This window comes from Onychostruthus taczanowskii, unplaced genomic scaffold, assembly GCF_017590055.1.
Source record: "Onychostruthus taczanowskii isolate IOZ18803 unplaced genomic scaffold, ASM1759005v1 scaffold101, whole genome shotgun sequence".
NCBI classification, from domain to species: domain Eukaryota; kingdom Metazoa; phylum Chordata; class Aves; order Passeriformes; family Passeridae; genus Onychostruthus; species Onychostruthus taczanowskii.
The window spans coordinates 2,233,151-2,247,674 of NW_024496638.1; the positions used below are offsets into that span (position 1 = coordinate 2,233,151).

Genomic DNA, 14,524 nt, shown 5'->3' on the forward strand with positions numbered 1-14,524 from the left:
AAATAGATGGCAACTACTTCATCTTGGAACTTGTAAATTACTACCCATGTGTGTATTTACAGATTGAATTTGCAGTTACAAGGACGGGATTATTCTAATAACAACTTCTTTCCTGCTTACTCTGACTTAATTACAGTATCAAAATTATAGCAAAGCAGTACAAATATGGCTATTTTCTCTGTTACTTTTTTTTTTTGCCTCCAAACGGTAACACTTTTTGTATATAAACGTCTAAAGCAAATATACAGAATATCTAAAAAAAGCCCAACAACAGAACTGCAGCCACAATAATAGTGAATGACATGAGTATAGAGAAAAAATAAGTGAATAATAACAACTTTAAAGGAATTTCAAGTACACTGTTAAAAACTGTTTTATGAAGGACTGTTATGGGAAAAGGATACACTGAGTATATGACACTTAGACTGTCTTCAGCCCCTACTTTCAGTCTAAAAGATGAACAATATCAGGAAATTTATGACAACACACATTTCTCTAGTCACACTACGTCTCCTCTTCCAAAAAAATTGGAAGTTCAGGGTAAGTATGGCCTTTTGCACACTTAAATACTGCAAGCATAATCAAAGAATCATGAAGTTGTCATTATTTCAGTTCAGACAACAACTTACCTAAAAATGGATCACCATATTCTGTATTAGACAGCTTAAGCAAGTTGCTTTCCAAAGTCTCCATCACTTTAGCTGAAATAAATGCAATATCTGTATCAGAATTTACATGTATTTTGTAAGTTAAAAAATCTTTACTGTAAAAAAAACTTTTCAAAGCTGTCAGTAACTCAAACTCTGGATTGAAATTTTGAAGAGCACTTTCTATCAATCGAAAGAAGAGCAAGATCACTTTAATGAAGACTTTCTGTCTATTACTGAGAGAAGTTTAACTCAATAAAATAACTCACTAGAACAATAATTAGTGCCTAGTGTCTATCAACATCTAGGAAAGACTTAACAAAATCTACTACCAGATGAGTTAATTTATTCTACAAGGTTCACACAGATCTGGCAATAGAGGATGGCAAGAGTTGGCAACAGGTGACACAGTGACTGGGGTTCCAACTACATTAGTTTCTCTGATAAGGCATGTGTATCTGTTAAATTAGAAATCCTAAAATAAAAGCAGTTCCTTATTCCACATGAGCTAAAATTTGGAGGGATGTTCTCCATTTGTTCTCATTCTTTCCATACCACTCTTCTCTGATTCTACTGTTCGTGAATGAATGCATCTCCTCCTACATGTTCATATATAAAGACTTTTTTTGCCTAAAGCCTAATGTTTATTCTTTCTGTCTCCTCTATGACAGACTACCGAAACCTTCATACTTTTCTCCAGCATAAATGAGCAAGACATTTTGTCTTATTATCAGTGAGATGGAAATAATGTCATCATTGAGAAAAATAAAAATTAGTTTAAAACTCACTTCAAACGTCACAAAGATTCACTCAAGAACCTGTTAATATAGTACGCGTAGCTGTTTTCTGCAAAAACATTTCTTCAACAAACCGTAGATATCTAAATAAATCAGAGTTGATCAGAGCTGGAACAAACTCCTGCAAGAGCAAAACCTCCTACCTCGTTCTGACACTACATCCACTGCAGCTGCCGACGTCCCTGCACTCAAAGGCTGGGGCTGCACACGGTTTGGCTGCAGAAATGACGAGTGCTTGCTCAGGCTCTGAGGATGCGTCTGGCTCTGGGCAAGGCATGGCATAGATCTTCTAGAAGGTTTTAATGGGTGCTCCTTCACTGTCTCGCTCTTGCTCGTATTCATACCTGAAGCAGCCAAAAGAAAAATAACATCATAAGCTCCAGCATATTGGGCCATGGCAAAGAAAGATGGCTAATTATGAATCCTCTTAATAAGCCACTCCTCAACTAAACAAAAATGCTGTGGTAATAGGTTTGAAGTTATTAAAAAACCAACGTGATGAACTAAAATACAGGCGCTAATAGTATTCCATTCTGTAAATTATTTACATTTTCCTTTCAAAGCTACAAAAATTTGCCCTTCACCATTATGGAAATAAATTAATGTTCTTAATCCTTTGACCTGTTGGGTAACCTTTGTGAAAAAACACTGTAGAACAACAAACAAATGTAGCAAAAATTACCCCAAACATTCCAGGGTCAGTTAGAACAAAGCAGCTGTGACAATTTTTTGTCTCCTAAAAGTTGTTGCTGAGAGACCCAGAAATTAAGTAGTTTTCCTAAGTTTACATGGAAGAAAAACACATTATTATACACCTCCTGATTCAATACAGAGCACTGACAAACACAATCCTTGTAAAAGTAAACCCAACACTGAGCAAAATCTAAGTCCAGCAGTGTAGTTAGTGTCTTTCACTGTACTGTTTTTCTGCTTGACAGAACAATTTACTTTATAGACAGGTAAGCTTCTGTTGCCTCAGAAGATACCATAGGTCCTTAAATAAGTACGTGCAGAAAGACATCTGCTTCTTAATAAAAAGGCTGCTGTGTGCCAGCAGAGAAGCCAGTGGGCACTGGGCAGGTGCCCTAGACAATGCCTTGCTCAGAGCAGAGCAATCCCATGTATGTCTGCTGTGCTACCTGCCAGGTTTCTAGGGAGTCTCCTAAATGAACGCTTATGAGACAAAAATCTGCAGTAGATAGACACAACAACGGGTAATACAGAGTCATATATAAAGATATATACTTCGTAATTGTTCTGGATAGCTTCAGTGATCGATTGCTTAAGCAGGGATAGGCTGCCAGTAACTATGGACCCCACTGCATAATTATTAGTGTTGCCAAAGAGAAATGTTTTTCATCTACGCTGGAGTCAGTATATGTGGCAAGATGAATCACTATTACCAAAGAAATTTGTGATAATGCAAATAACACATACTGACATTCAATTTTAACCCCAATTTAAGTGATACACATAAAAAATAGAATGCAATTACTTTATGACATAATGCCTCAATTCAAAAGAAAATTATTCCCTTTTGCTCTCTCTTACTCTAATTCCCTCGTGTCATTTCAAACAGATTTCTTCATACCATGCTGCTTCTGCTCGAAGAAAGTGAGTCACAGCAAAGTAATCTCATTGCAGATTTGCTCTATTGTTATTAGTATGAACCACCTTAAAATTTGGAAAAGTTAATTCATACTCTGCTACTGTGTCAGAGTCCAGTTCTGTGATGTGCTAGTTTTGATGGCACTTGCTGCTGCATGCAAATGGTTACCCAGCACAAATAGCATGTGGCTGACATCAACTGGATCACCAAATTGATGCAATGAAATTATTTTCATTCCTTCCTCTCTTTTCCATAGAGTAGTTTTCTAGACTATGTATTTCCAGCTAGAACTTTGTTATACAGTCCTTGCTTGTTCAGGGATCTTTTCATCTGCAGTAGTAGACATGCATACACCTAGCAGAAAAAGCCCAATAGACTTGTTTTGCTATTACAATTCCATTTATTCCTTCTTTCCCTACTTAATATTCCTCTGGCAGCTAGCATGAGCATGGAAACGATTATAGCATGACTGTAGAAATTCCTCATGTCAGCAAAAAAAAGGTAAACAATGTTTATGGTTTAATTAGATGCTGCCTTTTTTATTTTAGCACTTCTGCCTTGGAAAGTCTTCTTTCCAAGGGGATGCTGGGGATTCCTGTAACTGAGGCAAATCTCTACGTGACTCAAAGCCAGAAAAGAGAGCTGTACTACAGCTGTAAGCCAGAACAGAGAGCTGCACTACTCACAGCTTTCTGATAGGTCAGGCAGGAAAGATGGTGCTAGCATATGATAAGATTTTCTGGTTTTTAAATTAGTATGCACAATTTAATTGCATGCTCAATATTATACCAATCTAGAAAGACTCTAAATAAAGCAACCTCTCAGAGGCCTTCAGATTTTGGCCATTAGAAACATAAAGGAAAAATTTTGCTATGCCTCATTCTGTGAAATACAGACTCAGATGATCATTTTGGTACTGTTAAGGAAAAAATTTGTCTTTCATTCGCTCCTTATTTTAGATGAGGAAAATCTGGCAGCTAGTCCCTATTAATTGTTAACTCAATGCTGGAAGCAAGGCTGGATCAGTGCTAACCTCGTAAAGAACAGCCCAGTAACTATTCCCCATTGAATCCAGCATAAATCTTAGCATCAAAAAGGAGTAGCTTCTATATAAGCCAAATCATAACAACAGCCTTTGCCTGGTTAACAAGGTACACATCATGGGCACTGTGCTGCTTGAGGCCTTGCCCTGAACAATGCTTAGGTACCGATCTACTTACAAAAACACAAATTGCTTATTTTGGTCACTGTATTTTCAGTCATAACCAATAGATTTCTATAGATGCTCTATAGCTTTCCAGTGAGAGGTGAAAAACTACCCCTAACCCTCCTCCCTTCTCCTCCAAACCCATCCCCAGGTTTCATTTACAGAGAAAGACCTAGTTGTGGTTTATAACAAATGCCAAGCTCTTGGTCCTATTATTCAATTCCAGTAAGGTTGATTATATTCAGCTGAAAACCTGATGCTGGCAAAACTTCAGTGGAGAATGGTAGGTAGGCAGAAGGTACTCGGGACAATGACCTGGCTAAGGCTTACAGTATTTCCACGGGAAAAGTGCTGCAGTAAAGCTGAATAAAAAACTGAATTCATGCCAGAAGATACTTTTGGGGGGGGGGGGGGCATATTCTTTTCCCTGACATAGGGTTATTTGAAATGCTTAAGTAATATTTTTAAGTCTTGAAAAAGTTCTGCAGAAAAGGTGTATGCATTTTACTACAACTTTCAAAACACTGCCTATAGGGTTTCAAGCATCTGAAGCCTGAAAGGGATCATAACCTCTGGCATTACTAATGGCTACACCAATCAAGCATCTCCTTAAAATACTTATTTCTACTAATTATTAATTTCATTAATTTAAAAGTTTGTAATTTTTTCACAGTCATCTCATTAACTAAAAAACACAGCACTCCAGAAGGTTAAAAATGTTTACTGAACAAACAAGCTCATATGAGGAGCCTCAGCCATATAAGACTTCAGTTTTTCTCAACCAGAGATGTTGGCATCCTCTATTCAGTATGAGTAACACTACTCTTGTTGAGTGGGAATGGCTTTGAACAAATGGAACAGCAATTCCTTCAAATACTGCAAAATACACTGTGTTTATGTTTCATCAGATAGACTGTAGCTCCATCCAGACCAAGATAAAAACTTAAACTATTCTAAATCTTGATGACGCAAGCTCAGAATCCTAAGACCAGTATCTTTAAATTTCCTTATTTAACAGGGGTACTTTTCACTGTGAAAGTCCAGTGTAACTCCCAAGCTTTTTCAAGTGGAAGCTTTAAAATTGATACCTTTGTCCCATAAAGTCAACTAATAACAAAATCAAAGCAAAGTAACACTATCTAGAAGCAGAGCTATTATACATTTCTCTCCAAAACGCATTTGGTTGAGACAGATCTGGAAGACTCCACATCCGAGGTTCCAGACAAGGCTAAGGAAGAGGAACACGGTATGCTGATGTGAGACCCAGAAGTACTGAGGAGTTGGGATACCTAGAGGAACCTAAGGATACCTAAGGAGGATGCTCCTTAACCCCAGCTGCCAGTTTGCCCCGTGACAGTCAGTTTTTGTTCTCGCACATTTGTGTGCTCACACTGAAACAAACTGAGATGCGATTTTGCTGCCCATAGCCATGTAGGAAAGCCACACTGATTCTGGCAGTTTGTGGCTGTATTATTATTGCTCACCTGAGAACTCTGCAGATCCTTAGAGCTCTCAGTCCTGAAGAGCTGAGCATTTTTCTCACGTTTGAACTGCAGTGCAGGTTCCTGGTAGCTTTAAGTGACTGCTGAGAGTCAGCATGTGACAAAGGCTGCTTGGAGGAAGGAGCAGGATACAATGGAAAGCCTGTTTAGCTTTTTTCCACCTCCTTCAGCAACCTTTGTACCAAACTCAACTCACCTACTTGAACATTAGGCCCACGTGGGCAGCTCAATGCTGTGGAGGTGTACAGAGCTATTTTAAAAATCTGTAATTTTATAGTTTTCCTAAATTACAGGGGAAAAGTTGAGATTATTCCTAAAGTACGTAAAAATTCTAAAGGTTAAATACCTTGAAAAAAGTTACCCATGCTCTTTCAAAGCTTATTATTTAAAAAGAAAATGATATCCTTTCAACAAATCCAATTAAGGAAAATGTACAGGACTATGTAACTCTTCTATGTTCATCTTTGCATCTGATGAAGATTTCAGTATTACTGGAAGATATTTTTTATTTGCATGCATAATACATTCCATTAATGTTCTCTAACTTAATGAAGTTACGGAATTGCTCATATAGAACATAATTCTTATCTCTGTTTCAAAACTAGATGCAAATGCATTTCAACCATTATTTTGTCACTTTTTAAAATATACACTGCATCTTCTTTCATAAAAACATGGAACATCCTTCCACCCCATCTCTGACCTTTGGTGAAAAAAGATTTAATTTGCAAGAAGTTCATGAGAGGCTAGAGAACAACGCATCCTGTAGGATACATGTCTTAATACACACATACACACACGCAAGAAATTAGGAGTGACAAAAGGTCTGTCCTGACAATGCCCTCCATTGAACACACACCTCCATCATAAATGCATTCAGATTGATTTTATCTTTTACAAACAAAGCATCCTACTGAACCTATCAAGCATACTGAAACACTTTAGTAAGAGTTACGAAATACCAAGATGACCCTATTTAATTAAAATTCAGTTAAATCAATTAGATCATCTCAAAGAAAAGACAGAATTGTGTTTAACAGATGTTATTAAACTCATGCCAACTTACTAACTGACATTTGAAATTTGCAGCTTTCATTTCAGATTTGCAAATACTTCTTACAAGCTAAGAAGCTTATGTGACTTTTCTATGTATGGCAGCAATTAAAAGATACTTTCTCTAGTACTGCAAAACTTGCCTCTCTTTCTTACAACACTGTCCATAAAATTATTAACATTATAATAAATTCTGTGGAATTAAATACAAAGGAAGCATATCCAACACAAAATCAGAGTCTAAGTTAAATGCACAAAAAGTTTTTCTGGAAGTGATTATTGACCTTTTTAAAATTACTATTTCCATTTCAGGATTTGAAAACCATGTCTATATATGTCAATGCATAAAAGGGGGGAAAAGTAAATACTTTCATTTCATAAGGATGTAAAACAAAAGCAAATATAATATTAAGAATAGCTGGCACTAAAGAGCTGGAAAAAATTGTCATTTGCAATTAACTCATTTCATTTAACATGAAGACTCATATACCTATTAATTTTTTTCAAATTTTCCTGAAGCACAATTCAGACCAGTAAAACCTGACTAAAAAGCCCACTCTAAACACCAAGCAGAGTGTGTGGGCCTAGTGACCAACCTTTGAGAAGCTGCTTTAGGAAGGGTAAGGATTTATTCTCTTTTTGTTTTGCTACTACTAGGACACATGGCTTGATTATAGCGCTATTGCTGGCAGCTTTTTAGGCCAAATTAATTCAGTGTGTTGGTTAAAAGTAAATTAAAACAGCACAGTTCATCTACAGCTGGTGATCTGCCCTTCTTTGACTCATCTACGCCTATAAGATCTTCTAATAACAGCCAGAATTCCAAATTAGCAGGCATTCTGTATTTGGAGCCCTGAGACCAAAGTTTCATAGATGACCTGTTACCTATTCAGTAGTTTACAAGCTTTTGCTTGTCAGGACAAATGTTAATCACCAGCAGCCAAACCATCCATCCTTCACACCAACTGACAAAGCCATGCATACTTATTTTGAACAGTTTCCTCCTCACTTTGCTGGTGAAACCAACAAAACAATTTCATTTAGAAATTCATGTCTATTTGCTGTAATAACTGGCACTGCACTTCTCAAGAGGTTGACTCCCAGTGGTGTCAGCAGTGAAGCCCTTGCAGAAACAAAGGCAGATTCCTTCTTGAGCTACTTTGATAATTGTGAAGATAGAAGGTCAAAGGAAGAGATTACTCCTCTCTCCTGCAGCCACATCACAAACAGTATCCAGCTTTGGGGAGCTCCTGGTAAATAACAGGGAGAATATAAATTTTCAGTTCCCTTGAAGTTGCTGAACAGAGCTTCAAAACTTATGCACAAAAAAGATAAAAGGATGCAAAGGTATGCGCACAGGATGATAAATATAGCTGGAACCAGGGGAGAAAAGATAAAGAGAACTACAGTGGGTTTTTTGGCAAGTTATGTAACGAGGAGCAACAGCACATGCCCAAAGAAAAAGTTCAAGGAAAGGTTGCCTGTAATACAGAAGCATTCAGTGAATAGAACCACCTTTAGAGGACCCTCCAGGGCCATATAAGGACCTGCAGTAGGAGGAAGATGCATGCAAATCAGTTCTAGGAAAGTGATGTTTATGTATTAGGTGGGAAGTACAATGTAATCAATGTGCATGATCATGAAGAATAAATACCTAGTCGTGAAGTCCTGTCACACACATCAGATTGAAGGAGACAGCCTTCTAGCATGTCCAGTGCTGATAAAGAATGCCTGCTTCATGATGCTCCAATTGTGGTAGAAAGTTCCCAGCCCATTTCAGTATCAGCTGAACATACTGGAGGGTTACAAAGATGGCTCAGAAGCTAAAGGGCATGGAACAGGAGGAGCAGCTGGTGAAGCAGCACTTCACCTGAGCAGTCTAAGAAAGCTTATCTGCATATCCAGGCCACCCTGAACATAACTCCACCACCTTAAAAAGGATATTACAGAGAGAAAGGAGAGCAACATAGATGCCTCTCCCTTTATTCAAATAAAGTTACAGAGCTCCTTTATCTCCCTTTTGGACATAAACTTCTGACATAATGGATTCGTTTTCCTGATAAAAGCAAAACAGCATAGGAAAGACATCACACAGCCAAAACCACATTAATACACATTTCTAGTGGAAACAGTATTCAATCATCACCTAACAATCAGTAAAAAATTAATGACAATAGTAGCAACAAAATGGTGTTGCCCCTCTCCCCTCCAGCCCTTCACCTCTGGAAAACCGTGTAACTCAAATGGAGAGAGAAAAGAAAAAGAGGAAATTACCATAATGAAGATAAAAGCGGCTAAAGTAACTAAAAGTCCAACAAAATGTATTTTTTCATGAAGGTATATGCTTTGAGGATATTCTTGAAGAAATCTATGAAATGTTCTGGACAACGCTTCTGATTTGAATTCTGCTGTTATAATTTCTTTTTGCATATTAATGCTCACATAATTAGTCTTCTAAACAAAATATTGGAAAGTTGAAAAGGAAATTGGAAAGCCTCAAACAGAGTTTAGCACTGGGATAAATGCTTTTCAAAATTAAAGGGGTAGTTGTTTTGAAAGCACTTCTCTATTTTTTCCCTTGTTAAAGGGAAAAATTACTGAATAACTAGTTTAATTCATTCCTTTGTGCCTTGCTTTGCCTTCTTTCCATTCCAGGCTGCAAGAAATTTGGATTCATTCAGCTTGGGCAGAAAAGACTGACAGCAAATACCTAGGATGGCCATAGGTATGAAATTAATCATGTCTAATAGTTTATACATAAACTGGATGATGGCACTGGCAGACTCTAGATAACACTCCAGAACCAACATGCCAAAACTGAACAAAAAGCTACAAGTGGCAACCAAGATGAAAAACAGCCCAGTCAGACTGACAAACAAATCACTGTCACCATGAAATGAAAAATCGTTTTTCTCTCTAAAGAAACTCCTTCCATTAAAGTACAAGCATTTATGAATGCATATTTCAAAACATTTTTTTATGCCTCAGCTCAAATACAAGTCAATCTCAGGTTTATTTTGAGATTTCCTACAACATAAAGTAATAAAAAGTTGTAGATGGTCCCTTCCAACACCACAAAAGAAGAAAGTTTTCATTAGTCCCTTCCAACACATTATATTTAATTCAAAGTAATATCCTAAAAGGTGTTTGCCTGTGGTTCTGGTTGGTGTTGCTGACGGGGTTGTCTTGTTACACATAAATATACAATAAAGAACCGTTATTCCTTTCCCCATACCTTTGCCAGAAAACCCTGTAATTTCAAAGTTATAATAGTTTGGAGGGAAGAGTTTCCATTCCAAGGGAGAGTCTCACCTTTCTTAGCAGGCACCTGTCCTTTAAACCAAACAAAATAGCCCACAGCTAAAAACAGACTTCCTTCTCCCACAAAAAAAAAAAAAAAAAACACCACACAACCTAATGCTTCAGTAAAATTAATTCATTAAAAGCACTGACTCCATTAGTTTAATGAACCAGAAAGTTAAGAGAATAAAAATATTATATACATTAGACATCTGGATTATGAAGACGCATTATAGATAAAGCTTCTAAACAAACAGTAAGAAGTATGGAAATTTTTGAGCAAGACTAATTGTACTGAATCAGACATGCAGTGAACAGAATATGACATCTCAAACATATTCTTACTTCACAGCTTGCCATCACCCCAGGAGCTCTCTGGAGCACATGTGACAAGCTACAACTCTTGTGTAACTGTGATGTGCTTAAAAATTTTTCAACGCAGATTTGAGCGAGCTCTAAATTCCTTTGTTTGCTCATCCTTCTTGTGCTAGGGTGCCACACAGGAGTCCAGTAAGAACAACAGACAAGATGCAACAAAACACGTGTGGCTTTGTCCCGTGTTGTCACTAACGAAATCAATGAAAACCCTATGAACAGCGGCAATTTGTTGTTCAAAAGGGATTTCCACAGATCCTTTTCAAAGTACACTTCCTTCTCCTGAGTACTGATGGAATCTAACTCAGCGTGCTTCCATGGTATCTTTGTTCCCACTCACAAGATCCTACCTTTAAGCAGAGCAAACAGTTACATAACAGACATCGCTATTTGCCTGATGTAGGAATATTAGACATGACCCAAAAGGAAAACCTAAGGTATCAGTTTCTTCAAAACCTCACTTAAACATACTGTGAATCAAACTGTGACCTCACCAGTCAGAAAAATAAACAATTCCTCTTAAGCAACTGCACCGGCTAAAAGCCCTAACAAGACATATGATAACCCAAACTGAGGCAGACTCAGAATCTCTTTCCGAGAAAACAGTGATGAATTTACATTCATTGTAGCTCAGAGTTGTTAAAACATTGCTGTACACTGCAGTTTGGTTTTGAGTTCACCTGTCTCTAATAAATAATCTACTGCAACATAGGCAGTAGAACATACAGAACTAACCTAACTCCCGAACAAGTTTGGTAAAGATTCGTAATCTGGGCAATGTATACACATATATATTATATATATGTATAATATATACAATGCTTTCTGCAAATGTTATTGCATGTTTGACTCAAGACAACACAGGCACTCTCTTCAGTTTAGACAGGCCAAAGCAGAAGACAAGTAATCTTCATGTTGCTCAGCCACCTTGTGAATTTAGCAGATCCACTTTCTGCTATCACACTATGTCTAAAATATGGATAGTTTTTTTTTTCATTACTTTCCTAGTTAGTACTTAGCCATCTACATTAACTGTAAAGCAAGGCTCTTAGTACTGTTAGCTAAGACAGTGTTTCAATTTCTCAAGTTATTGGAATGTCAAAATACCTCTAATCATAAAATATGCTGACTAGTGCTGATTTTGCAACAAAAACTGATCTATTCAAATACTACGACAACAGAATACAAACTGAAAGGGCTGTTTCCTTTACATTCATTTAGCAGATTTCAAAAATGACAAAAAGCAGAATAAATAAAGCAAAACACGAAGGCAGATCAGGAACTCACAACTTTGTGGTATATCCAGTGAAATACAACTGACAAGGGTCCTAAAGAAAATGAGTGGTGGCAAGGGTTGCCTATTTTCACAGGTCCTTATTCAGGCAATTTTGAAAAGCTCTGGAAGAGGTACAAGGTTTGTCCACAGATACAACTGTATCAAGCTATACTTAGAATGTAGGAAGTTAATGCCCAGACATCTAATCACAGCAGCATCATCTTTAACTAGAGAGTTATGCTGCATCCCAAAATTTCTTAGCTTACCAAAATCCTTAGCTTTCTCATTTCAAATACCCATACAGTGAAAAAAAAAAAATATTTTTTTTCTACAGCACTCATACGCCTGCATAATATAAGGTTTAATATGTCATGTTTAGTGATTGTTTTCAAAAAGCTCTGCGTTTTTTCAAGTTACAACCCACAACAGTATAATCTGGAATAAAAAGACATATTATGGGCCCTTCAAAGGTGTCAGAGTGAAAAAGATGGAGTGCATCCTAGGTTGAGCAGTCATATCAGGTAAAAGAAGTAAGAGCAAATATAGCCTTATAAAACATTGGACTTTGCCTTTCAGTGCCCTGAAAAAACATTTTAAGTAACATTGTTTAAATATAGTACTGTCTTTAGGGACTGTATTAATAGCTGCATTGCTCTCAGCTTTCAGAGTTCAGTACGGCACTGAAATTTTCTGTGTATGTTAGTGCTCCTTGAAATGAAAACTCAAGAGCTCAGGCCAAAAAAATTGCTTCATTCACACTGACATGAAAAGTTTGCCTTTCTGCTCTGGAGAACAGTGACAGAGTCACAATCTCTCATAAATTTTTGTGTGACAGAATTCCATCATCTAGTAATTTCAGCAGTGTCTTCAGGTTATTAAATTTACTAGGTTCAGTGGAGAATTCTTAATCACAAAACCAAGTTCCTGGATACTGAAAACTCTGGAGCAACATAAAATGTGATGTGTACAAATTCCCATTGAAATTCACAAGAAATGCAAGTCAGTTTCACGTGTTGTTTTATAAAGAATGCAGGTCATTAAGAGCTTAAAATCCAAGTAAAGGAACCATAACAGAACACTTTACTCCACAACAACAGTGGTTCTCAAAGTAGCTCCAAGTGATGGAACAAAAAAGTCAATGAAGCAACAAGCTACCCAGTGAAGGCAGAGCTATTTGAGATTCTCAAACCAATCCTCAATCCCTCTAATTCACACTACAACTCCAAGTGGCAATATACAAAATGAAACAAAATATTTGGCACTGACAAATACATCTGTAAGCACACCTTTTATGAAGATCCCTGATTTCTTCAGAAGTCTTAATTCAAGCTATTTCAAGATTAAACCCTTGAGAGGCTACATCAGTACTCTCAAAGACTGAATGAGTATTGAAGATGATGAACTCCTTCCTGCCTCATTGAACCAGGAACTCCTTGACCAGACACGTGAGAGGCACCCCAAGTTAGCCACTGGATTTCAATCTGCAGTCCACATTCTTAAATCTCATCTGCCAAGATGAAAGCAACTCCATTTGAAAGCACAGAATATCTTCTCTTCTTCCCAGCACTGAACTCCTTCATTAAAAAGCTTCATTTAAAAAAACAACACTACTCAGCAAAAGCACCCAGCAAAGTATGCAGGAAAGCATAGTCTGTGTATCAGGATAAAAGTCCTAGACATTTTAAAATTTAAGCATACTAATTGCCTTGACCTGCACCTTAAACACAGGTTTATTGAAACCACCCACCATGTATCTGTTAAAAGAACCCATTGCAAATCATGTTGCCTTTCCTCCTGAAGAACACAAGTTCTCAGTAGTCGCCTAATAAAACAAGCAATTGCTTAGCACCTGTCCCACACCTATTATGGAAACCACAAAATCTACCCTAAGGCTGCAGCATATTTTTATATTCTACATGTAAAAGATTATGATTCCTAACTAGCTATCTTTCCCTGGAATTATTAAACTATAAATGGCGGTAGAGATTATCTTTGCTCTTATCAACATTATCTTATTTCTCCTTTAATAATAACTATTAATTACTTACTAGTTTTAAACAAACCTGTATATTAAAGTAGTATATACAGTAATGTACAGTATATATTACCTGTATATTAATCTTTAAGGAAGAACATTATTCTTTTGTAAAGGATGGTTGGGATGAAACCAGTAAATAATAAAAATTTCTTTCCCTCTCCTCTGATGTAATTCCTCAGAGGCCATAGGTTGCATCACTTTTTGAAAAAGTAAAAAGCATAAAGGTCTATATTCACTAATATGGTTTTTATCTGAGAATATTACTGAGGAAAATAATTTCAGAAAAAACAGTTTCTGCCAAAGCAGAGGTTAAAAATAGCCAGAAAATACTATACAGATGGCTCAACAGATCTAACACACTGCTGTGCCAAGACACAGATTAGTCTACCTCTAGGACACTGCTCTTCTCTACAGACATTATCTTTGGATACAAGTAGAAGAACAAGAATTGTGGGGGTGAAGAAGAATTAGATTATTTTTTTCAACCCTGTGTCTTTTTATAACACTACACTGAATTCTGCTGCAGGTTTTGAAACTGAGGGTTTCACTCTGCATACACAATTTGAACAAAGAGCAAGACAAAAAGATGGCAGCAGCCTCCTACTCTGCACACCTCCTCACTTTGTCAAGAAGGGAAAGATAAATCAAAGAAAAACAACACCTAAATTCTAAACAGTAACAAATCCTTCAGGATATAATTTGTTTTCTTTCTTGCTTTCT

General features: G+C 36.9%; 1 protein-coding gene across 2 annotated transcripts in view; it reads right to left on the minus strand.

The window, feature by feature from the left end:
* Positions 1 to 14,524, minus strand: part of ANO3 (anoctamin 3) — a 102,999-nt gene that overhangs the window by 62,079 nt on the left and 26,396 nt on the right. For both annotated transcript variants that reach the window (XM_041411573.1, XM_041411582.1), the window contains exons 2-3: positions 1,588 to 1,788; positions 630 to 701 (exon numbers count right to left, since the gene is read on the minus strand). In XM_041411573.1, coding sequence (XP_041267507.1) covers positions 630 to 701; positions 1,588 to 1,788 — 273 coding nt within the window. The remainder of the gene's footprint in view (positions 1 to 629; positions 702 to 1,587; positions 1,789 to 14,524) is intronic.